At 34.9% G+C, this 23,663-nt stretch overlaps 1 protein-coding gene across 10 annotated transcripts in view; it reads right to left on the bottom strand.

Annotated features, from left to right (window-relative positions):
• The window catches only part of COL11A1 (collagen type XI alpha 1 chain), a 118,944-nt gene that overhangs the window by 78,751 nt on the left and 16,530 nt on the right, over positions 1-23,663 (bottom strand). Inside the window, exons 4-9 of one of the 10 annotated variants that reach the window (XM_085512147.1) lie at positions 21,637-21,799; positions 12,479-12,607; positions 4,342-4,458; positions 3,927-4,073; positions 3,643-3,738; positions 1,558-1,803 (exon numbers count right to left, since the gene is read on the bottom strand). In XM_085512147.1, the coding sequence (XP_085368273.1) occupies positions 1,558-1,803; positions 3,643-3,738; positions 3,927-4,073; positions 4,342-4,458; positions 12,479-12,607; positions 21,637-21,799 (898 nt within the window). Of the gene's footprint in view, positions 1-1,557; positions 1,804-3,642; positions 3,739-3,920; positions 4,074-4,341; positions 4,459-12,478; positions 12,608-21,636; positions 21,800-23,663 lie in introns of all 10 variants that reach the window. The other 9 variants (XM_085512146.1, XM_085512148.1, XM_015869908.3 and 6 more) reach the window with 9 other exon arrangements.

Genomic DNA, 23,663 nt, shown 5'->3' on the forward strand with positions numbered 1-23,663 from the left:
ACGTATCAAATGACTCTGAGGATAATGCTACAGTATTTTACTCTGAGTTATTTTGGAAAGGAAAAGCACAGGTACATATTCATTGCTTGTGCATTTCACACTGATTTGTGGAATTACAAATCTCACTGTTCAGTAGTTCATATAAATCAAGTAGTGAGTGGTACATATAATTATGCTTGACAACATTCACACAATTGATTGTAAAAAAAAAAAAAAAAAAAGGACACTGAGTAGATATTGTAAAAATTGCCCCTTTCTTTAAAGTTTCCAGGTACTGAGTACTTTTCACCTTGACTTTTTGATCAAAGTTAGAACTTAAATGGCTTTAAATACATCCATATGTCGAAAGAAAATTGTATGATACCTCTAGTTCAGCAGGTGAGTTTTGGAGCAAGGCATTTTAAGGTGAAATTTACACCAGGGAATAGAGTCTGCACAGCCATTTGCTTAATGCAAATGGTGCCTTATGGGCTCTTTCCTTTGCAGATAATCTGACCTTTTCTGTGTACTTCTAACACAGTGTTCCCATCTGTACTAGAAGGAGAAAAGTAAGCTTGTATCTCATTGCACAGATAAAGATCATTAAAAAAATACAATGACCTCAACCGAGTTTAGAAAGGAGTGATAAATGAAATACAGAAGCATGGATTTCAAGATTGGCAGAGAAAAGCAATCTCACAGCATTTGCTTTTATTTCTTGAATTCTTTGTAAACTGAAATTTCAAGTTTGTGAGGATAGAATAAAGACTGAACAACACTGCTAGGAAAATTCGTCAAGTTGGAATTAGCTCTGCTTCTAGCCTCAGTCACGTTAGTTTTCTCTGTAGATTCTACAGCCTGGTAGACTGGTAAATGAGAATCCTGACACAACCAAGGGAAAATTAAAGCCTTCCTTTAAGCCTGTGATTAAGTCAGAGGGAAAGACAGAGCTCTAATACACAGAAAAAAAAGACCATGATTCACAGGACCCACCGTGTCATCCTATCTTCCTTTACAAATACTGAGCTTTTAAGTCATAAAGGTCATAAAACTGTCACTGTTGACTAAGCTTATTTTTATAAATAAGCTCAGAACTTTACCTTTTGACTCATTCATTTGGTTTTATCCTTGGAAAGTAGTGGAGGCCATATTATACTAAGTACTTACATACAATTCAACTTGTTAATGTAATCATGTAACAATACTGATATTACTTAGTTCTTGCACCTGCTCTAGAACTTACATTCTTTCCAGCTTTAGCTCTAGTTTATTAAGACTTAAAAATCCGTGTTCATTTTTATCATTTATTCGCGGAATTCCAAATCTCTTCTCTATTTCCCTCCCAATTTCAACCTCCCCTTCATCAGAAGTGACAAAAAAACTGCATATAATAAAATCAGAAACTCAGGATTACTAAAACAAGTGGACATGTTTGATCCGCAGCCTATAAAAAGTAGTGTGAAAACTCCTTGTATGTACAATGGGGTCTGGATCAGGCTCTTTAGAGTTATGAGATTATGTAACTATAAAAGCATTGCTAAATTAAATTAATCTGCATTATGCCTTCAATCAACTTACGCTTGTTTCTGTGATATCAGTCTCTGCAGGAACACCTGGACCAAACTCCTCATTAGTAGAATCAGTCGGTTTCTCTTCATATTCTTTATATTCATAAAAATCATATTCGCCTAAATCTCCATCTACCAGAAGATCAGATTCACTGAGGTCTACTCCTTTGCTTCCATATTCAGTTTCCTCAGTTTTTTTATCATAATCCTCTCCAGTTATGTATTCTTCAGCAAATACTTCTTCAACAGGGTTTTGCTATTCATATCAGTAGCAAAGATTTGGGAATAGGAGGAATACGTGAGTTAATGTTAGTAAAGCAATATAGGCATATGCTCATCCACAATGATGACTTGCCAAAAAGAAGGAGGAACAGTAGAACTACAGCACACTGTCTTTTAATTAGAGTCTGAAGGAATGGGACTCCAGTCTTTCAGAGTAATTAAAAGATCTTTGTATGCACAGTACAAAGAAGTAATGCTTTCATACTTTATTTTCTTTTAATTTCCAAAACCTCTGAATTCAATATACCCAGTACATTATGTGTAATGCTTGCTTAATGTTACATTAGTGCCAAATATAGCTAAGTTTCTCTGCTTGGTTTCACACATAGGTATTCATGAATGAACACATACACAGGGGTGAACAGTGAATAAATTCAAAGCTAACACATGTACTGCAACAACCAATGAATTCAGACTTGTGTACAATAGCAATGTGCAGAAAGTGCAAGCACCACTTCTGCTAAGCACAGCTACCTTCACTATCTTCCATCTACAAATCCCAATGCCAAGCTAAATGTTTCTTTTCCTCTTGTCATGATTTTGCAGTTAATTTATCATTCCAAAAGTAGAGTTTGTGTCTGTCATGTCATTTTAAATATATTTTTGGTTGAGTCAAGTTCCCCCTGAAAAAATCAGATTAATTTTAACATTTCCCAAGGTTCAACATTGCTTATTGCTTCCAACTTCAATTACTTAAAGTGTCAAACCAAGCAATCAACTTATAAGCACAAAAGCTTTTAAAATAATGCTATATCTGAGATGTACAAAACTATGTGTGGGAAAAAAGAAAAGAAAACAAAACAAAAAACAAAACAAAACAAAATAACAACAACAAAAAAAACCTGCTTAATTCACTTCTTAATTCACGTTCACCAAGATACATAAAAGGAAACCAGTAAAGCAAATGGGGATTCTCTCCCTCTCTTTCATTTTGCTCTTTAAATCAAAGAAAGTGTTGAATAAATACTATTTATTTTTAAATCCACAACATAAAATACCATGAAATTTCAGGGGTCAGTTTTGTACATCTTATAAGCAGCATGTTTTCATTTGCAAACAATATGTAAAAGAAAAATGACATTTCCTGTAATCAGTCATTGTTTTTCTAAAGCTAGTGTTAATTAATATGCAAACATATTAATCAACACTGCCTTTAAGGTGTAGTAATGTTAACAAAATAATGTTTAGGCTTGCCATTGCGGATATCTGAAAACACAGTTTATGCTAAGTTGAAATAATCATTTTATCTTTATGATTATTCAAAGCACAAAGTTTCATTTGAATAGAATCTCAGTGAGAAATAATTAAGTTTTGTTGGCAGAAGAACTATTAAAAGGAGGCTTTGTTTTCTGACTCAACCTCAATACATAGCTATGTTTGTATTTGTTCTTTTCTTTAGTTAGGCTTGTTTTATGCTGCATCTTAAGAGTGACACAAAAAATTAGAGAGTGCACTTCCAATTACAGCAGGAGAACTGTGTCTACTGTTTAACCTAATTTATACTAGACATAGCTCCATTCATATCCACAGTGAATGCAGCAACCGTGCATTCCCACAGAATGAATCAATGAATGATTTTCAGAATCATGAACTTTGCATGAGTTCAGCAGATCTTAGAACCAAGGGGAGCTTTGCCCAGGAAAATAGGAAGTTCTGATATTGTTTGAGAAACCATAAAATCTTATTAATTGCTATTACAGATACATATATCTTCACAGACCGATATTCTTCCTTTCACAGTTTGTTGTTTTGGTTTATTGACACCTGACAGGTAAGTATATTTGCCTATTATTTTCTCAAGCGTTCCCATTACCTCATTGGCTTCAGTAGTTCTGGAGGGAGCTTCTGTCTGGGGCCCATAGTCATTTTCAGCAACACTATATTCTTGAAACTCATCGACAATGTTTGCCTAGTATTAAAGAAAAAGTACATTATTAAAAAAATCCTGCAGGAAAAATCAAGAGGTATCACTTTTATTCAGGTTATGTTATAAGCCAGATATTCATCTGGTGGGGTTAAGTCTATTTTTTTCTCATTATCAGAGATCTTCCACTCTTGGCCTGGGAAAGATCTTGATTTTTTCTTTGCTACCTTTACCCCTAGTTTGTCTTTTGTTGCTGCTTGATAACTTTTCTTCTTCTTGGATGCATATTTTTCAGATTTTTTTGTTGTGGCCTTTTGGGGTTTGTCCTTTGAGCTAGTGGCCACTGTCCTCTTCTTCTTTTTGACCATGGCTTTCTTTTTCTGCAAATGTTATGAAAGATGGAATTGGAAAACATAAATAAAATGAAAAGAAAATGAATGAACGAATGAAAGAAGGGTATATGAATGTGAGGTGAACGCTGTCACTTGTGAGGCCTTCCATGGCTAAGTAAAAGCAAGTGTTAAAGCTGAAGAGTAAAGAAATGAGTAAAAGAAAAACATAAAGCTTACATACAGATGACATAAATTGACAAACCACATGGTAGGGGACAGCTGGACACCACACAACAAACAGATCAGTTTCTGTTACCTCTGTTTGTGCTATTGTCTCTTCAAACAGTGGGGGTCCCTCTGTTACAGACTCAGTTTCTTTATAATCTGCATCCCCATACTCATAGTCATATTCGACAAAATCTTCTGGTGTGTACTACATAGCAAATGGAAAAATATCAGGCATTCCCATGTTAGTGGTAGCAAATCAGATTTGCAATAATGGAAAGCAACTTAAACTTTACCTAGGAGTAAAGCTTAAGGTGATTAAGTTAGTATGAACAATTAAATATAATTGGGAGGAAAAATACAGTTTATTATTCTTCTCATGAACAATGCAAAAAATAGTAAAAGTAACAATAATAAATTGCAAATCATGCAAACTAGGTTGATCTCCAAGGAAAAAAAAATGTTTTGTGAGATATTATCTTAAAATTTTTTCATTCTGAACCACTGGTGATGACTCTTTACATGCTTCTATGTGTTTCATTGTGAAACAATGTGAATCAAACTGCTGCATGATTTTTATTGGTACCAAAACAACAGATGCTCCCTGTGTTAAATATTATTCAATCTGTTTATTCGTAACTAGAAGAAGATTTCATGGAGAATCACTGTTTCATTAGCTAGATTAGAACTTGAATGTGCTATTAAGACTTTGTTTTACTAACTCCTGAACATCTAGATTCTATTGTAGAACTGTTCTGAAACTGTAAGTGGCCATTCCAACATTCATGGTGAATACCTAGGAATTTGAATGTAACTTTGTCTTACTCGGTATTAGAACTGACTTTCTTATATCAGTAGTAACGCTTCCCTCAAGGAAGGCTAAGTGTCTGTGATGATCTGTGCAAACTACGCAGCTAATAAAATTCCAATAATGGGTTCAAAAGAGCTCTTCAAAGGACATAGACTAAATACTGAAGTTGACTGGAAAGGAAAAAAAATAAGCCTGATATCTGTGTTATGATATGCCAACAGTATAGTTTGGAAAGCCAAATACTAATGAATGAGAACGAGAAAACATTCATACAAGGAAAAAAACATGAGAATATGAAGAGTTCCATTGCATCATATAACACAACAGAAAGAAAAAAAATCCACTTTGCAGGACTGTGCTTTACTTACTTATATTAATGAAAATTAAACTTTCATATGGTACATTTTGTTGGCAACTATATGCAGATACACAGGCAAAATGAACAGGAATAGATGATAACTGAGGAATGCCAGTTTCCACACTGGAATCTGAGTATTGCCAAGGAAGTGAAGATTTCCATGGACATTACTTTTCTTTTTTTTTTTTTTTTTTTTTTTTTTTTTTTTAAAGGCACAGTATTGGAGGGACATTACGGACAGGTACGGGAAACACTCAGAAATCTGCAGTGGTTGTAGGTTGTACTGCTAATTAATCTAGGAGAAAGTATTTGGAATTTCAAAACTAATTAATGTAAATGGAAAAGTACCCTCTGCGACTTTCTAAATTTAGCCAAGATTATTGAGTTTAGCAAAAAATCAAAGCCGGCAATGAAAGCAAGTATGACAAAGATGATGTTTGTCATGGAAGACAGTATGGCTTTGTCGCTATGTATCACAGGACAGTCTTACTGTCCAGTAATGCAGGCAGAGAATCAAGAAATTGGAAGAGGATTGAAAGAGATGTTCAGGTTATAGAAGATTCTGATGATCTTCCTATGGGCACAGCCATAGCCAAGTGTAAGTATACTTTGATTTATTGCTTTAATTCTACTCAAGTGGAACTCTGTCTATGCTAGCTTACCGATCCCTTTATACTGCTGTGTATGGGGATGGTTATGGACTAACTATGTGCTCACTGCAATAGCAAACATATACAACTTCATAAACTTTTCCAAATACCTAAAACATTGATTGCATGGCATTTCTATCTTGCTTAGAACCTCAAATTGGACAACAGGTAAAACATGAGGAGGGATTTCAGCTAACAGTGATCAGGTAACACATTCCAAATGTATTGCAATTTTCTATTGTTTTTCTTTCTCCTGTTGTAAGACCACCAATAGTTACAGAACAGACGTTCTTGTAATGAGTATTACATATGACTACTTTCTTACAAACGAAAGGAAGAATAAAGCCTGCTGTTTCTTGATGAGACAAAAATCTTTCCACTGTGACCTCATGCTTTCTTTACCAGAGTGATTATATTGCACTACCAGATCACCATGCTATTCCAATTAAAGAGATGAACTGTTTTCTTCATCAGATGAATTTTAGAAGCAGATCAGCAGCACACAAAAGCCATTTCAACAGTGGAATGACTAAGATATTCTGATAGCCTTACTTTAAAAATGGATACTTCTGCTATCCATATAAAAACTACTCTAATATCGTCTCCTGTTCCCTAGATGTATATTTTAACGTTTTATTTTCTTTCAAAATTACAGTGAACCAGGAATTCATATGCTAAAACATAAAACTGTCAAGCCCATTGTTTATTGCATCAGCATTTTACTAAGTCATCTATCTACGTAAAGAGCCAAAGATTGCTATTTAGACTCTAACTTTTTATAAATTGCAATAAAGCAAGGGATTTCAAGCATAGTAATAGTTTCAAATTCTGATGCAATAACAAAAATAAATAAATGGCAGTAGATGTCCATCTTAGGACAGAAGGAAACAAAAAAATTTAAAAGACTACATTGTCTACCTCACAGTCTTTTCTTTATTCATAACAGTGATATGGGAAGGCAGATAAAAGAAAATAAGACCAAAATCTTCAACTTCCAAAGACAGCTTCTGTCAAAAAAAGACAATACTTAAGGCTGCATATTAGGTATCTCTACAAAGAAAGAGTGCTAGGAAGATCTCTATTTTTAACAATGGCCAAGGTAGGAAAATGTAGTTTAAACATGATTGAAATTAAACATGGTTTCTGAAGAATATAGGAAGAAAATCAGTGACTCTGATTAGTGGAACACCTGAAATAAAGAACACTAAATAAACATACTCTGAAATGATGCCTGAATACTGCAACTTGAATGTATTCAGGAGCCATTTGCATCTTTACTTTAAGAAACTCATTTCATCAAAGGCAAATATTTCATTTCTTCAGATAATCCATTAGTTTGGGATAGGTCCAAAGTAAACGAAGCAGAGTTCCTGTGGGGAACAATTTCTTAAGCACAAGTGAGACAGTGTGATTTATTGGGTTGCAGAAAAGTCTTCCAAGAGAAAATCTGAAATTCTGATAGCTGGAGCTGTTGAAAATTCTAGCTGCCAACACTCCGCAAAATACAATTCCCAACATCGATGAAGATGAAGACTGACCTCGTCTTTCCCTAATCTAATTTCTGTGTGCTGGCCAAGTATATGTGACTGAAGGGGAACTGAATTTAACTATATTTCCATTTATAGTAAAAAGTGTTGTAAAAACAAGACAGAAGCCAGGCTATTCATAAAGTATTTATAAGAAAAGCATAGGCACATCACTTCCTGAAGAAAAATCATTCCTGATGTTTTAAAATTATAATTTCATCTGCATATTCAATTCTTAATTGCTAAGTATATAATGCTGTACTTGTTTATAAACATTATCTACAATCAGATACTCCTTTTTTTTTTTTTTTTTTTTTAATTTTTTTCCAGAAGCAGGTTTTTCAAGTAACTTTTAGACACTACTTCTTTGGTGCAGTGACAACTATTGAGATCATCAAGCTACTTAACATGTTATGAAGGTTCATACATAGGTATTTGCTGCCACAAACAAGTACAGCTAATGCATGCTTCAATTAAAGCACATCTTGAAAGTGGGAATAAATGACTATAAAGAATAAAACACGCTACTACTTTCACATTTTCAAATGCCAGACTGAATGATTCTTAGGTCTGATAAAACTGGGCCAAAAACATGGTGCATTCTGCACAGGTGACTGCACTCTTGCAGAAGCAAATACAGCCTAGAGCAATCCTGATTACATTCAGTTTACATACAGAGCACTCTTATGGATCTTGCCATCAAACCCACATCTCAGTCAAAACACTTTCTCCAGATGTCACTTCCGTGGTGCAAAAGCCCATCTAGTTTTTCAGAATAATTCTATTCTCAGGCTGTGAACATGCTAGGAAGCTATAGAGGTGTGTAATATAAAAATAAATAAATACTCTTTAGCTGACTAGGTGTGACTCCACAGAAATATTTTATCACTTTATAGACAAAAGCTCACCACTTATTTTGTGTTTAGCAGTCAGTGCTGGAAATACACATTAATAAGCCCTGTACTCACATAGATTGTCTCTTTCCCCTAGGGCAAGTATCAGTTTCTTGTTCTTGTTAGTAATAATTCAGAGGCTCAGAGATGAAAAGCCAGAAGGGATCACTAGATTATCTTTGACTAACTCCTTCACACTTTCAGACTTTGATACATCTTACTGAGCCAAATGAAATATTAATGGTATCTCCTGAAACTTATCTTTTAGAAGGCTATCAGTATATCCTCGGTTTGAATATATCTGGACATACACCATTTTGATCATCTGTTCTCATTGCTAAAAAGTTCATTAGATACACTCCCATCTGAAATTATCTGTTTTTCTTTCCTCTGTTTCCTCCTAATTTGTTTGCAGACAGTATTTTCTTCATTTAAATGTTATTTGCATATGATAATTGAACAACATGTGAAACTTTTGTTATTGTGTGGACAAATATTTAGGTTTTCAATTCAATTAGTCACTCCAATTCTGTAGGTTTTACCTGTATCCTTTCCATTTTTGCAGTATTTGCTTAGTGGTTAAATGGAAATGCTGCTGTAAAAGTTTTAATCAGAAACACAAACAGATTAATATTACATCTGTATTCTTATTCCTGTGCTGCCTTTTTTTGCCTCATCTTTGCTTTGAATGTTCTTGCAATCAACAGTTATTTGGTGGATGACAGCTTGGCTGTGAGTTAGTGGTTAAAATTCTTAATGAAATCTAAAGCTGTTCAACAAATTTTTTTAAATGAAATTTTACTCTTCCTGTACTTCATCCATGAAAACAGTTGTTCACGAATGTATGTTATGCCAAAAAAAGGAATGACATCAATAAAGTGTGATTGTAAAGCAAGGGATATTTTTTTCTCTGGTGAGATAGGTCTTATAAAAGTCTAGTATAGAGAGAAGATCAGTTTTTTGCTTTTTTTTTTTACTTGAATTACTTGAATGTCTGGCTTCAACATTAAATTTGACAAGTTGAATGTATTGTGACGGAAAATGGCATTGCAAATATATAAAAATTGATTTTATTTTTTTTTCAGAAATCTTGAAACCCATTCTCAGATTGCCTATACGTGGTCAGAGTAGCAGAAAAACTATGAAATATATATTGCAAAATTAGCTTGTAATGATTTTTAATCATTTTATGCTTTCACTGAGCTTTTTTGAAATGTTGAAAATTACAAAATTGGTCAGTATGGGTATTCTGAATATTTCTTCCGCAGTGAACCTGTTATTTTATGAAATAGTTATTAAACTAGAAACTAAGAAAACTTGTATATCTGCTCGATAGAAAGAAAATGCCTGTCTTCACAGACACACACACATGTTTAGTCAGTTGAAATACTGTTATTGGTAATCACTGTGCCACTGCATGGCACAAGCACATGCAATGTGTAATACATGAGTTTCAATGTAACTGTGTGTGGTAGATGTAAGAGCAGGATTTAATGCTACACTGCCCTCCTCTCCACAGCATCCCTTTGTCCTAGATCGAGCTACACACAATTGACACACAAAAAAACATTGCTTAAATAAGATATTATTAAAAGTATATGGTCTTTCGGGTTCTTGTTACTAGCTGTCCAGGGTTGTGTGTAGCCTGCATGCCGGATGTGCCTGTTATAAATGAGATCTCACTCAAAATGCTCAAGGAGAACATTGCCAATTGTTTGATGTTACGGTTCCTTTTCTCTGGTGATCATTTAATGTTTTCAATAGATGTGAAGTATGTAACTAGGCATTCTATATGATGAGCATAGAACTATATATGTGAACACACACAGACTTATTATAAAGCCTTATTTTTCTTTTGATCTTTGAGTAAGTTTTCTCCCTCAACTGATGTTAACAATTTTGATATTTTATAGGAATAATACTTGGCAGCTGATCATGCATTATGGAGAGAAGGTAGACCCTGGGGTATTTTATTCATAGCCTACATTCTTCATTAAAACATAGTCTAATAATTATCCTGTAGCCATTACTGGTAGATTATCCCAGTTTATCCAAAGAATATACTCTGAATCTAAAGTCTGATCCCAACTGATTCTGTGGACTGCAAGACTTATCCACATGCATTACAATGATGAGTAGGGACAACAATTGCTGTCAATGGTGGCCAAAGGAAACAAGTATTTGTAATCCAAGACATGTTAATTTCTGCTTAAGAGTTGATGTGAGTTTGGAGACAAGTGTTTTCCTTTTAGTTAATATGTTCTAAGTATTTAGATATTTTGACTGTTGACTAAGGGATTTTAACAACCTTTCCCCAAAAAATCAATTTATTAGACTGACTCCTTTCAGTCTTATTCCAAAATAAAAAAGCCCTAGCTTATTCAAACCTTTCAGGTCTTTACAAAGAGAATGGAAAAAGAAATAGTCCCGAGCTATACAGAAGCAAGTACCAGGGAAGTTCTGCAGAATAAATGTCATAACTGAAGCTAGTTTCAGTTTTCTTTCCATAAAATATCAACATTATGATTTTAGCCTGATCTGATCTAGAACCTAGCATGATCTGTGTAAGTAAACATGCAGACAGTTCTACACGGGGCTAATTAACAGAATAGACTTCATGTTCTGCCATGTAACTGTCATGCCTCTGTGAGCACGTAATTAACTTGACACATCTTGAACTGGAGCTCAGACATAACGTATGCAGGAGCCTGGACAGGAACTGTTAGGTCAGGGCCTGAACCAGTCATTTAGCACCTGGTGAAGGGCTGCAGCCAGACAAGGAAGCTCAGGTGGTAGAAAATCACCCGTGTGACTGAAAGGATCCACCCCTCCTTGAGTTTATTTAAGGGCTGGCAGCTGGGAAGGAAGTGCTTCTACTCAGAGATTACCTTGTTTGGAGTGTTCAGCAAGATGTGATTCTTAGAAAGAGGTAAGTGATTTCTTCTTTATTACTGGATTGTGATCTCTGCATTTCTTGGTTGATCCAAAACTGATTTAAAGCAGCTGTATCTACTATTGCCTATCTTACAGAGCCCCTCTAAACCAAGTTCTTGGACCCACAGATCGGTGTACTTTATGACAAAGTTTTCAGTCAGCTAGAATAAGTAGTAACAGTAAATGAAGTTATAAAGGAATATTTCTGTCACAAAATTGGCTCAAAGCATGTATCTGAGTCCAATTCAACAAGTTTGTAATGCTGGTTTCTTAAGCAGTCAGCAACAATAACAAGTAAGGTCAGATGCAGTTAGCTGAGTGCATGCTAAATGTCCGAAGCCAAGTTCAATTAAGACAAACCACCTTTTACAGAAGATTTCATAGTGGAAGTATGAGAATAACTTTATTACAAGTATTTGGAATATGTATGACGATGCATACAGCTGCTGACCCTCCGAGGTCTAATCTGAGAGACTGTTTTGCCATTAGTGAATTGATTAACTTACAGTTCTAAGAGCTGTCTAGAGAGACAAATGATTTCTGAACAGTTTTCATATTTCTGGGGAAAAGGCCAACATTGATTTTATTCCTGTTGATTTTATTGCCTGCTACTAGTGGATCTGGCTAAAATAATTTTGTGGCAGTAGCTTCTTAGAAAATGACATTTCTAGCAGAAGAATTTTGTGATTCCAGTGTACTCAGATCTCGCGTATCTTTTTAAATGAAGTGTTTGAAAGTACTCAGCTTCACTGAAATCATAAGTACACACAGGAGGAAAAAAATAGGTTTGACTAAGCACACATTGCTATCTTATTTTAAAGAATTAGTTTAATGTTGCTAAGAATGTTGGTTATTCAAATATCAGTGTGATAGCTGCCTTCAAATACTTGACATAATTGACTGCATGGTAAAAAGTAATGCACTCCTGCAACCTTTCTTTCTCGTGTTTAGAACAAAGTATGCCATTTAGCTGTAATTAAATGCTCCCTGGGTAACTTGTATTCAGCACAACCACTAATGTGCAATAAATCTTTTTATACATGACTGATTACTCACCTCGTCAACTTGAGGATCTTGAGCCTGAGCAGCATTAGGCACTGGGGAATGACAGTCTGGACTATAATGCTCGCAGTAGTCATATGCAGCTCTGGGGTCAGCTATAATCAACAACTGCTGGATTTCACCCTGTAGGAAAGCGTATGTAGATTAAATAACAAAACCAAATGTTGTCTACTGTTCATCACAAGTTTTCATTTAGAAAACAAAACTAGGCACAGAACATAATTATTAGATATTGCATGTTATCACCTATGTAAATGTAACATATCTACTTAATTTCTGCTACTATTCTAAATGGCATCCTAACTATCCACAGGACAAATGGTTAGGTGTAAAATTCTGGCTGAACACGCTGTCTGCCTTGGAAGGGAGAGGGTGGGAAGGTATAACTCCTGCTCTGTCATTCTCATGCTTTTTGTTTACTTCTTCACTGGGAACCAGCCTAAATTCCTAAGATTTAATTCAGGGCACTTCCTAATACCAGCATGCAGCTCAGCATGCAAGTGATCAACAGTATAATTGTGAGAGTTTGCATTACATTTGAACTCTCAAAAAGAAAGAAAACAATAAAATAGGTTGCACAAGAGAAACAGTTCTCGGAATAAAAAACAAATAGGCAAACGCTGTGTGAATATGCAGTATAGAATATATTGAAACCAACGTGATGTATCATGTATAGAAACGTCAAACTAAAGAGACACACTATTCTGGATAATAAGAAATGTCTCTGAGATCCCCTGCAGTGATCACATATGTTTATCATTTTCTACAGAAAGCTGGCTGATATTCAGCGTGTTTCTTAACATAACAGTACCATTTAAACAGTGTTTGGTAAATTCCTGCCAACATTTCTACTATAAGTTTCCTCATTCAGGAGCTTCTCATGCTGTCATAAAAATAAGATTGTTGAAAATTGGCACATGTTCTAGGTCAAAACCCATTAACTTCAATTGCCCACTGAATTTCCACATAAGTAATGGGGGATTTTTATTCTTTCATGTATTTCTGAAGTTATTTTATTTTGATTTTTACCAATAAGAGGGTAAAGGAAAAACTTTGTTGGTATACCTCTGCGTGCAGAGCTCTTTCATGCAAAGAAATTCCAACTGGTGGAAATGTAGAAGTAGGAAAATTCATGATCACCTCAGCATTTCCAAAATTGCTTTAAATGTTTTGGAATAGCAGCCTTCAATGAATAATAAAACTCGGAGAATAGTTTTGATAGTAAAGAATAGTTTTGAATCCTCTTTCTTTTCCAAAAGAGAAATTACAGAAACTAGCAAACAAACCACTAACTGAAATAATCAAAATCCTCTCTCCTCTTTTCCTAGCTCTATAATAATTTACCAACATATTTAACATGAAATACGAAGTATTTAATTGCTTAGGATATAGAAGCTATACATTACAAATCTGATTGTCCCAGTAGTCTCAACTCCCTTTACTGAACTGATTTATTTGTATCTCAGGTGAATTTAGAGTTGGAGTGCACTTCTTTTTTAAGCTTCTAGAAATGCTACATTGCAGTAGTCTATCCCCATCAGTGGTTTTGAACTGTCCCTTCTATTCTTTGTTTCCTCTGCAAACTGATACTTCCTTATTTGGACACTGATCTACATACCCTGCTGTACTTCCAGAGAAATTACCCAGTTGATTATATATGCAGCTCCTTCAGGGGCACAAGAGGGTGCTTTGAACAGTTTTGTACAGTCATTGTCAGTCTTGGTTATGCATTCCCTTTCTCTACCACAGGGTGTTTCCAAAATGTTCTGCCCTTTTTCTTTCATTAGCCAAATTAAAGCTAAGAGAAGCACAGGAATAAGATAGAAAAAAGAACAGCAAATGGAGACAAAAATTGGTAAACCCTTAAACAAGAATTAGAATAAGTTGCTGAGAGCTTCTGTCCTCTGCTGAGTTCAGATCACTGTCTTGCTGCACACTCATATGTGCTCGTATATGGCTTTCTCGGTTGTCCACGCAGATCAATACAGAGCACATGGTGTGCCAGCCAATCTAAGTAGTGTAAGAACTGCTCTTGAGACTTCTGTCTTTTTAGTACAGTAAGCTCAGAGAACCCAACTGGGAGAATATGGCTAGTATTCTGTTGGAAGCTTGCTTTGTGCTGATCTTGAATGCCATGGAATTTTGGCACTTGTTCTTGTTGGATGTTGTGTTTGCAAGAAGCACTCAGCATGCTGTTACCACTTGGCTTAGATGTCCCTAATTGCTTAAAGCTGCTCCCGATCCATTGACTGTACTTCCCAGCCCCGCCTGTCTACTTGTCATGGGTTCATGGAGAGGGAGGCTCTCAGAAGTCTTGCACAATATACACAAAGTGCTACTGGCCATTCATGTGTGATAAGTTTACAGAGGAACTAATTTATTTTCCATTTGGCATCTCAAATGTTTGTTTTCCTCTTTTTCCTTCAACATAGCATACAAAAATACCATTTTTCTTATACTTTTCTTTTGCCTTTGTTTCCTTCCCTTGCTAATTAAATAGCTTCTGTCAGTATTTGTGATGTATTGACAATGTATTTTCACTAGTCAATAAAAAACTTTCATTTCAGATTAAGTGAAACATCTCAGCACACAAAATTCCACAAATTATTGCAGATTGCACCATTGTAACAGTCATGATGTAGTCACACCAATTTTTTTTTTTAACAAATCTATGCACTTGCTCTTTGAGAGTTTTTCATGGAATTATTTCAGTCTTCAGAAGTGTGCTCTTTGATTTAACCTTATTAAGTTTTGACTCCAAGGTGGAATGTTATAGTTGTTTGTGAAAAAACCACGAATACTTAATATGGCTATACTGTAAGATATTACTTGCATAATGGTCATGAAAAAGCTGAGATCTCTGCTGTAATTGCCCACGGGTAAAAGAATATTTAACAACATATTTAAGCATATCTACTAGTAAGCATACAAGCACCTCTTGTAACTACAATGGGTTAATTTTAAGGCAGTTTGTTCGGATCCTAAATACTTAAGTGTCCATTTAAATAAGAACAGTACAACTCAGTGTGTAAATGAGTAGTCCATCAAGATATGGAAAAGAAATAGTTAAAGTCTATGAATGTTTCAGCTCCCCTCCTTTGGGAATGTAACTAAAATCACAGGCTTTTGAATCAGCCTCATGGTTATATGAAATAAGCTGCCAGAGAATCATAAAATAACTTGCCCATCAGTTTGCCTAGCATGCAAACATGATACAGAAGGATTACTTTTGTGGCGTTACTCTGAAGGGGACTGTTGCTACTCTGCAAAATCCTCCAAGACTGTTAAAGGAAGTTAATTACATGTCAGGAAATGTCTGCTTTTTTTAGAGTGCCTTTGTAGCATGCCAAAGCAATTGTGAAGAACACGACTACAGAGCTACAAAGATGGGAGAATACACTCAAATTAGTTGAATGTCTGCCTATTTGAAATGTGGAACATTTATTCAGATTTGTTTTCCTATGACAAGGAACTGCTTAGCTTAGAATAAGGAGTGTGTAATTAATTCAGTTGCCGAAAATTTCTCTGTGAATCTCGGGCACTCTACACTGACTGCAAAATAAGGTTTGTGTATTAGTGTTTCTAGATGTTGTTGAAAAAGTACACTTCATTGAGTAGTGATATTATCCATAGTCTCTTCACACTTCAAAACACAAAAAAATACCAAGTTTTCTAATGCAAAATGAAATGGAGACACATTTTATAGGAAAGCAATAGTGTCAATTTCTCTTCCCAGTTTGAAGGATTAACTTTCTCTTGATGTAATTTTTCCTTTAGTTAGTTTCATGGTAGTGATCTCTATATCCGATTCTAACTTTTCAGAACTTATATTAGATTCCACAAAAATAGCAGAATAAGGAAAACACTGAATTAGTGTCTGACTTTTCTCTATGTGAATTGTTGAGGGCTTCAGATGTAAGGATCAAGTCATTATCTCATTATTAGCAAAATGTACTTTAACTCCTTGTTGCACTAATCATGTCAAAATCTGATAACAAAAAAAAAACTCTTTAATATGTGTCATATTGAAATGCTGAGGCAAATTCTCTTTTCCTTTAAATTATGTGATATTACTTGTGCTTTCTAAACATGGTACGTTACAGAAGTACAACCAAAGGATAATCCATTTGCCAACTATCTCTGGTTAAAAAAATTTCCAATCCTACTAGCACTGTAAAAAATCATACACTTGTCTTTATAACTTAACAAAGCCAATGATAGGCTCAGGAGAACAACTTGAATATTTTTCATTTTCATATGGCTAAAACCAAGGAACTCCAGGGTGGACTATTCAGTAAGTTAATAGAAATTCTAACCTGTGTGTATATGACAACTTCCTTTAGTTAGTTAAGTGACAGTTTGACTATAGACCTAACAGAACAAAAGTCTAGACAGCCTGGATATTATTACTACTGAAGTTAGAGAATCTGCTGCAGAATTCATTTAATCTTCCTGCAAAGATTTGAAAGATTGAAGAATTCCAAGGGCCTTTCATATGATATTCTGTAATCCAGGCCCATTTCACGATATAGCTAGAGAAAGACATTGAGAGCCTGCCAGGCTGCAGCCCTGTAAAAGCAATACACCGTGAAAGAAGAATTCTGTATCGGTCAAAGTTTCCATAGAAATCATTGTCTTCCTGATTCTTAGAAAGCCTATGGTTTTAGAAGTATATATTCAGCTTAGTGAAGAAAAGGGTTGATATGTTCAATAATAATTTTTAACCTTCAAAACATGAATGCTCATAGATCAAAGTCTACTGCAGCTCTTGGCTGAGAGGTTGTATCTTACTGCTATGCCTGTATATATAGCACATGTACATAACAAGCACACGCATAAACAATATATTGCTTACTGCTATACAGATACGCTCTCTGAAAAGGAAAAAAAAGTGTCTAAAGATCTGAAAAGGACAATCCTATCTTCTGGTTGAAAGATCTGCTCATCTTTTAAGTTGTTACTTATTTTCAAAGCCTTATTTACAGCTGCTCACTTCTTGAGCCCAACTTTTTAATGTTAAGGCTAATTACAAACAGTTTAGTTAAATTACCAGTTCTTTGCTTCTTGGGAACATTGTGAAAATGAATCTGAACTCCCTCAAATCTGCTTTCAGAAATAAGAAAAACAAAGTTGCTTTTCTTCTTCATGTGTAAGATTGGAAAAACTATTAAAAAAATTAAAAATCATCAAATTTCAGGAGGAAAAAAGGAAGACAATAATTTTTAAAAAGCAAAAACAAGGTAAATAATGAGTTTTTGAGAAAAAACTCCTGTTTTATTATTAGATGCCCCTGAAATGGAAAAACCTGTTGCTCTGCTTTTTTGCTGTTGTTTTTCTTTTCCTCCCACCATAAAAAGTTGGCCAGTTCTCTAGTGTTGATAGCTAGAAGGCTGCTTCTAAATACTTCTGCCTAGAAGTGATACCGTTTTTTGATCCATTTATGTTGAAAATTACTTTTCTGTCTGACTGACATTAAGCATTTAGTTGGTTACTTGCAATTATTAAAAGTGATGCAACATGAGAATCACTTTGGCTGAGTCTACAGTAGCTGGAAGTGCAGTCCAGCAGGCTAGTGTGAAACAGGAGACAGATGACTTTTTTTTTTTTTTTATACTGCATGCCTTTGGGGAAGTTTTATTGTGGGCCAGCTTCTCCATTCTACTTGAGCTGTACAGAAAGTTTGGTCAGCTAGTTAAAGCTCTACTCATTCTACTACTGCTACCTTCTGCACAGAATGTGTATACTGAGGAATGGTCTTTCTGCTCCTGTGTACTTGGATGTGCCATTCTTAGAAATATGCAAAGGATGGTTGCTGATCTGAAAGGGCCTGTAAGTTAAATCACTTTTGTTTCAAGGTATAATCACCATGCCTCCAAATGATCACTCAGCTTGTGAAAGGACTTTCATGCTTTACAGATATATATGAGCATATGGTTTCTATGAAATCAGGTGAATGCCTAGCATCAGATTCAGCACCCTTTCTTTATAAGGATTACAAGGATTTAGTCCTGTAGACTGTGTGTGGTTAAACTTCCATTACATTTAAATCAGAGTTTTATATACATCAGGTTTTAGCTTGTTATATTCATTTACAGTATGATACCTAAATAATCATTGTATCAGTCTGACACCTGGGGAGTTCTGAAGGAGAAAGTCTCTTAAGGGAAACATCTGCATAATGACTGTGTTAGTTAGTAACTTATTATAAAACACTTGTTGTATTGTTCACACCAACAGTGCTAAATGAGGAGTGACAAATCCTTTAAACTGGCAAAGAATAAAAAGATCCCTGCTTTTTATCAACTATTTAAGCTATAAACATACTTCAATGGACATAGTTAAAAATTTTGAAATTATTTTACTAGGTGCCATGTACCAACATCTGATCAATTTCTTCCAGCCTCCCCTAGAAGAAGTAATTATTTTTCCCAAAAATACAATCAAATTAGCAAATACAATCAAGTTCAGGGTAGTATTAAGTAACATTAACTTCTGGCTCATGCACGTTTTCAGGGATTCAAAGCAATTTTGATATACTCTGTAAGGAAACAGAAGTGTATGTTGTATGTAACTGGTTACAGTTCTGATTCTGACAGTATTGAAGTGCTTACAAAGGGAGTGAATTCCCTTAATGATGTCACTACTTTTTCCTGCAGTTATGCAATGCTGTATGAAGGGATTCAGGAACAGAAGAAACCCTTCTTTGCATCTCACACTAGTAGGTTACTGAAGTCTAAGATTACAATTTTTTTATTTATTTATTTTTAAAATTTCCTTCACATAGGATGTGACATGTAGCTTTTTTCATTTTTATTTTCATGTTTATTAAGTGTCTGATCTGGCACTGAGATACAGTAGGGTTCACAACACAGAAATACCACCAAGCAGGTCCACAGCACCACTAGACATCATCTGTGCTGCTATTGTTATCATGAATGAGCTAAATTAGAGCATTTAAGACATAACAAGGAGATTCAGGAAGGAAACAGATTCTGGGAGTGAGCTCCAAACTTCAGAAACTTAGCAGAAGTAGCTGAAGGGTGGACAAAATGATGCTGATGAAACAAAGGAATGCTATCTGTTTAGGGAGTATAAAAACACCATGAACTTGGAGATAACTCTGCTACATTCTGCTTGGTCAACAGTATCAGTAAAACTGTGTATGACATAGTATTTTGTTTTAATGTTAAGGGATACTTTGAACGCATACTTTTCTAGCTAAAGATTCTAATAATTGATTGTATGTATAAATATATTCATTCTGTCTCTGCAGTAAAATATCCCAAAAGAAATACCTGTAAACTGTTATTTTAAGTAAGAAATTTCAGACTAAATCTTAACCTCCAGCATCTACAAGAATATAACTGGTTTATCTGAGAAAAGGGGTGCAATCAAGTCTGTAAGGAAACCTAACAAGGAAGGCGTATGGAAATCTACAGTGACATTGCAGATGGTAGGCATGTTGCTGTTCTCAGTGCTGAATACTGAGATTCAGTTGGTAAACTAGCATTACAGAAAGAGGCACTATTTACTGTGCAAGTCCAAAGCCAGTTTATTTCTTAGTGGGTCTTAGATGGAATGGATGGACTGACTTTTCAGGTCAGTTTAGGAGATTACAAGTAAAAATTTTTGAGGATCGCTAGCTTCCTTTATTATTCTTGATCACAAGTAATCTCGGACAAAAAAGGCCCTTGGAGAGAAGTATTTTTATTTAAGTCACTATCACAGATTATTGCAAGTTGAGTACACGTAAGATTGAATTCAAGAAAAAATGTAGCAGTTACTTTTGGGATTTTTTCATCTAATCTGCTAGTTTTGATTTTTAATTACTAGTTTCAATTGTTAAGCATGCCTTCATCCAACCTTACTTTCTCCTAACAAGTCAGGGCCTGCTGCTTTACTTTCTTCTTTATCTTGCACATTTTCCTAATTTATAGCCAAATATTTATGTTGTGACACATGGCTTGTGATCTAAGAAGGAAATACAAATGAATATTTCAAGTAATTCTCCCACCTGGAGATGAAAAGTGTTTGTTCTATAACAGACAAGCCAGCTGTGGAATTCATCTTAAAAGGAAAGTGATGTGCAGACTTTACTAGTGACTTCAGATAAATCAGGCTGTGAATACAAGATGTGTACCATAACGATTGACCCGTTTAGTCATCCCAGAAATTCTCCCAATTAGAATGCTCATGTTTTATCATATACAGGATTTTTGAAGGAGACAGTGCCACAATGTTACACCTAAAATTCACATTTTCTTTTGCAATGCATATGCAGCTTCCTAAGTATGCACACTGCTTAAAGTTTGGACTTCATCTCTGGGTGTTTATGGAGCAGAGATGTTCAATATGAGTGAAGTTAACTACTGATCTGTATTTTCTTATTGTTCAGTTTTAATTTATACTTGACAGTTTTCACAGTTGCATACGTGTATTGTAAAAGAAACTCTATAGTGTACATTTAGAGAAGCTGCGTTATTAGCCTGCAAAAATAATCACTGACATAAGAATTCTACCTAAAAAGGCCTCATGACTGGCAGCCACATACTTCCTTAGAGGCATTTTACCCTTCCTATATGTATTTCTTGGCCAGTAAATGATGGAAACATATATGCCCTTATTGCCAAAGTATGTTCCAGTTGCTGGAAAGATTAATAAGTGGGATAAACAATGTGAAAGATCCACATTACGTAGAAAACTTTCCAGGTCCTTCCACTCATCTCTCAAGTGCCATTAACCTGCACAAATATCAGTAACTGCTTAAGAGAGACAGAACTGAAATAATATCACTAATTTTATCATAATACTCAGCTTTGCCAGACATTCTCATAAATATCTCAGGTATCTCAATAATAGGCAGGAATTCAATGAAAGCAAGCCCTTTCCAGATACCACATAAGCAAAAGAACAGTGAAATGCACTGTAACTTCCAACAATAGACGCACTTTTGTTTCACTTGGTTTTTTTTGTATCAACCTATCTGACACATTCTATAAATCAGTTTTGACATTGTATTAACTTTTCCCGTTAAGAAAATTATTCTAATCCAAATTAAATCCTTTTCTCAAAAATAAATAGCTCAATTTTCATAAAGCTAGATTAGGAAACAAATGGAATTAATATTTATTTATTTTTATATTTTTTTTTACCTCAAATACTTCTTCATCCAGAATCCTGGTTCCAAAGACAGTGATGCCATTAGTGTCCACAATTGCTTTGTCACTTCTCTCCAGTGGTTTTGTTGTTTTTTTGTTGCAGTCAACAATCATTGTAACACTTTTCTTCTCCACGCTAATGGCTACTCGATGCCACCTATCAAAACATAATTCTACTCTAATTCCTGTTTTGAAGATTATGTCAATGCATTTAAGTCAAAGTAGATTACTCCAGTTAGTACACTGATAAAAAGTTGCAGATAAAATTTTAAATGTCTCTATTTGCTTCATAAATGCACAAACGTACTGTGTTTTGTCTATCCACTGTGTAACTTAGGTTCATTTGTGCAAAGAAATCTGATCCAGAGTCCACCGTCACAATCCTACATTAGGTGAAATTCTCTGAAGTTTTATCCAGGGAGTATTAGTGAACTCAAATTAGAAGCGCGTGCACTGTTTACATTTTATCAGAGTAGACTAATTTGGTTTTCCAAACTACTTAACTAAGGGCTCACTCAGAGCAGCTCTTAGCCACTACATATTACTCTCTGTTCTTTATGATCAATCCCAAAAATTTTATCACGTTCTTTTGCTTTTCTGTATGCACTCCACAGCTGCAGATATTTTTCAAAGACGTACAACAGTTCCAACATAGTAGCTTTTCCAGCTACAAACACTGGAAACTATTGCCAATATTCCTGCCAAAATAGCTCCATCTACATAAAACTACACCAAAAAAGTAAAGCAGTTCAGAATAGACACATAATTAACTGTACATTATTATGTCTTTTAAAAATTTACTCAACTGTATCATGTTCTTTATAACACTTGAATGACAGAGCATATTAATTAGTCAGTCTCCCTGTTATGACAATTAAAATATCTAAGAACAAAGCTCTTATAATTTAACATGGAGAAGGGGGGGAAAAAAAATAAAGCATTTTTGATGGAAAAAGTGTTGAGGTCTGTTTCAGTGAGATATCTTAGACAATGAGCTGCTGTATATAAAGGGGGACACCTCAAAGCTAATGGAATCTGACTGCTAAATAGTATCAGTGAGCCAGAACTCACTTGTGTTTACTCTGGATCACAGTTAAATATTATCATTGTAAAAGCCAACTGTCCACGCATCCTCAGGCACATTACATTCTCAGGCACGTTTACACTTCTTCAATACATTTCATTTTGAGGTGAAGGTTGTTACCCTAAGTCTTTCCTAAAAGAGCTGAATCTTAAGAAAAAGTCTGTTTTTGAAAGCATGCAGAAGCTGAATGTGTGGGGAAAAAATAGCTCAATATGTAGATACAACTGACTCCAGTTGGTTTAGAAGTTGTATAAGCCCACTGCAGAAAACTGCAACAAACTAAGTTCATTTTGTTGTTGTTTTTTTTTTTATTTATTTTTATCAGATTCTAAACATTTTAGGTGAAATTATGAGAGCCATGTTCAGGATTCATGGTATAGCTTCATTGTGTGGCCACTCAAGCCAAAATAATTGCTAATTACTTCAAAAATATATTTTTATTTATCTTTTTATTGATTTAGAAACATATTTCATTGTAGTTGAATTTACCTGGCACCTTTTCTCTACCAAACTGTTTATTAAACACAAAGCTGCAGCAAAATTTCATCTTGTGCATTCTTTGATGCCTATGGAGCTTTTCTTGAACTATGGCACAAGAAATGTTAAACCTTTGAAAGGATATATGTCTCTTCAAAAGCAACAATAACAAATGCAGAAAATACAAGAGTGGCATTCCCGGAGAACAAATGCTTGTCTTCAAAGGGAAGTTAGGGTACAAAGCATTAACAACTGTAGTTAAATTGCATTAAGTGCATTAATAAGGATGAAGAGTGAATCCTTGAAAGGTTTCAAATTAACTCTCCAGCTGACTTTTCCCTAATTTCCTTATACCAGTATCTCAAAAGATCTTATTCAGCCACTGTTTTGGTTCACGATAGGAAAAATTATGCATTGTCATGTCAATTTACCTTCACTTATCGTATCACCTTCAAATGAA

This window comes from Coturnix japonica, chromosome 11 (assembly GCF_054131305.1).
Source record: "Coturnix japonica strain WE chromosome 11, WE-NBRP24, whole genome shotgun sequence".
Taxonomy (NCBI): Eukaryota; Metazoa; Chordata; class Aves; order Galliformes; family Phasianidae; genus Coturnix; species Coturnix japonica.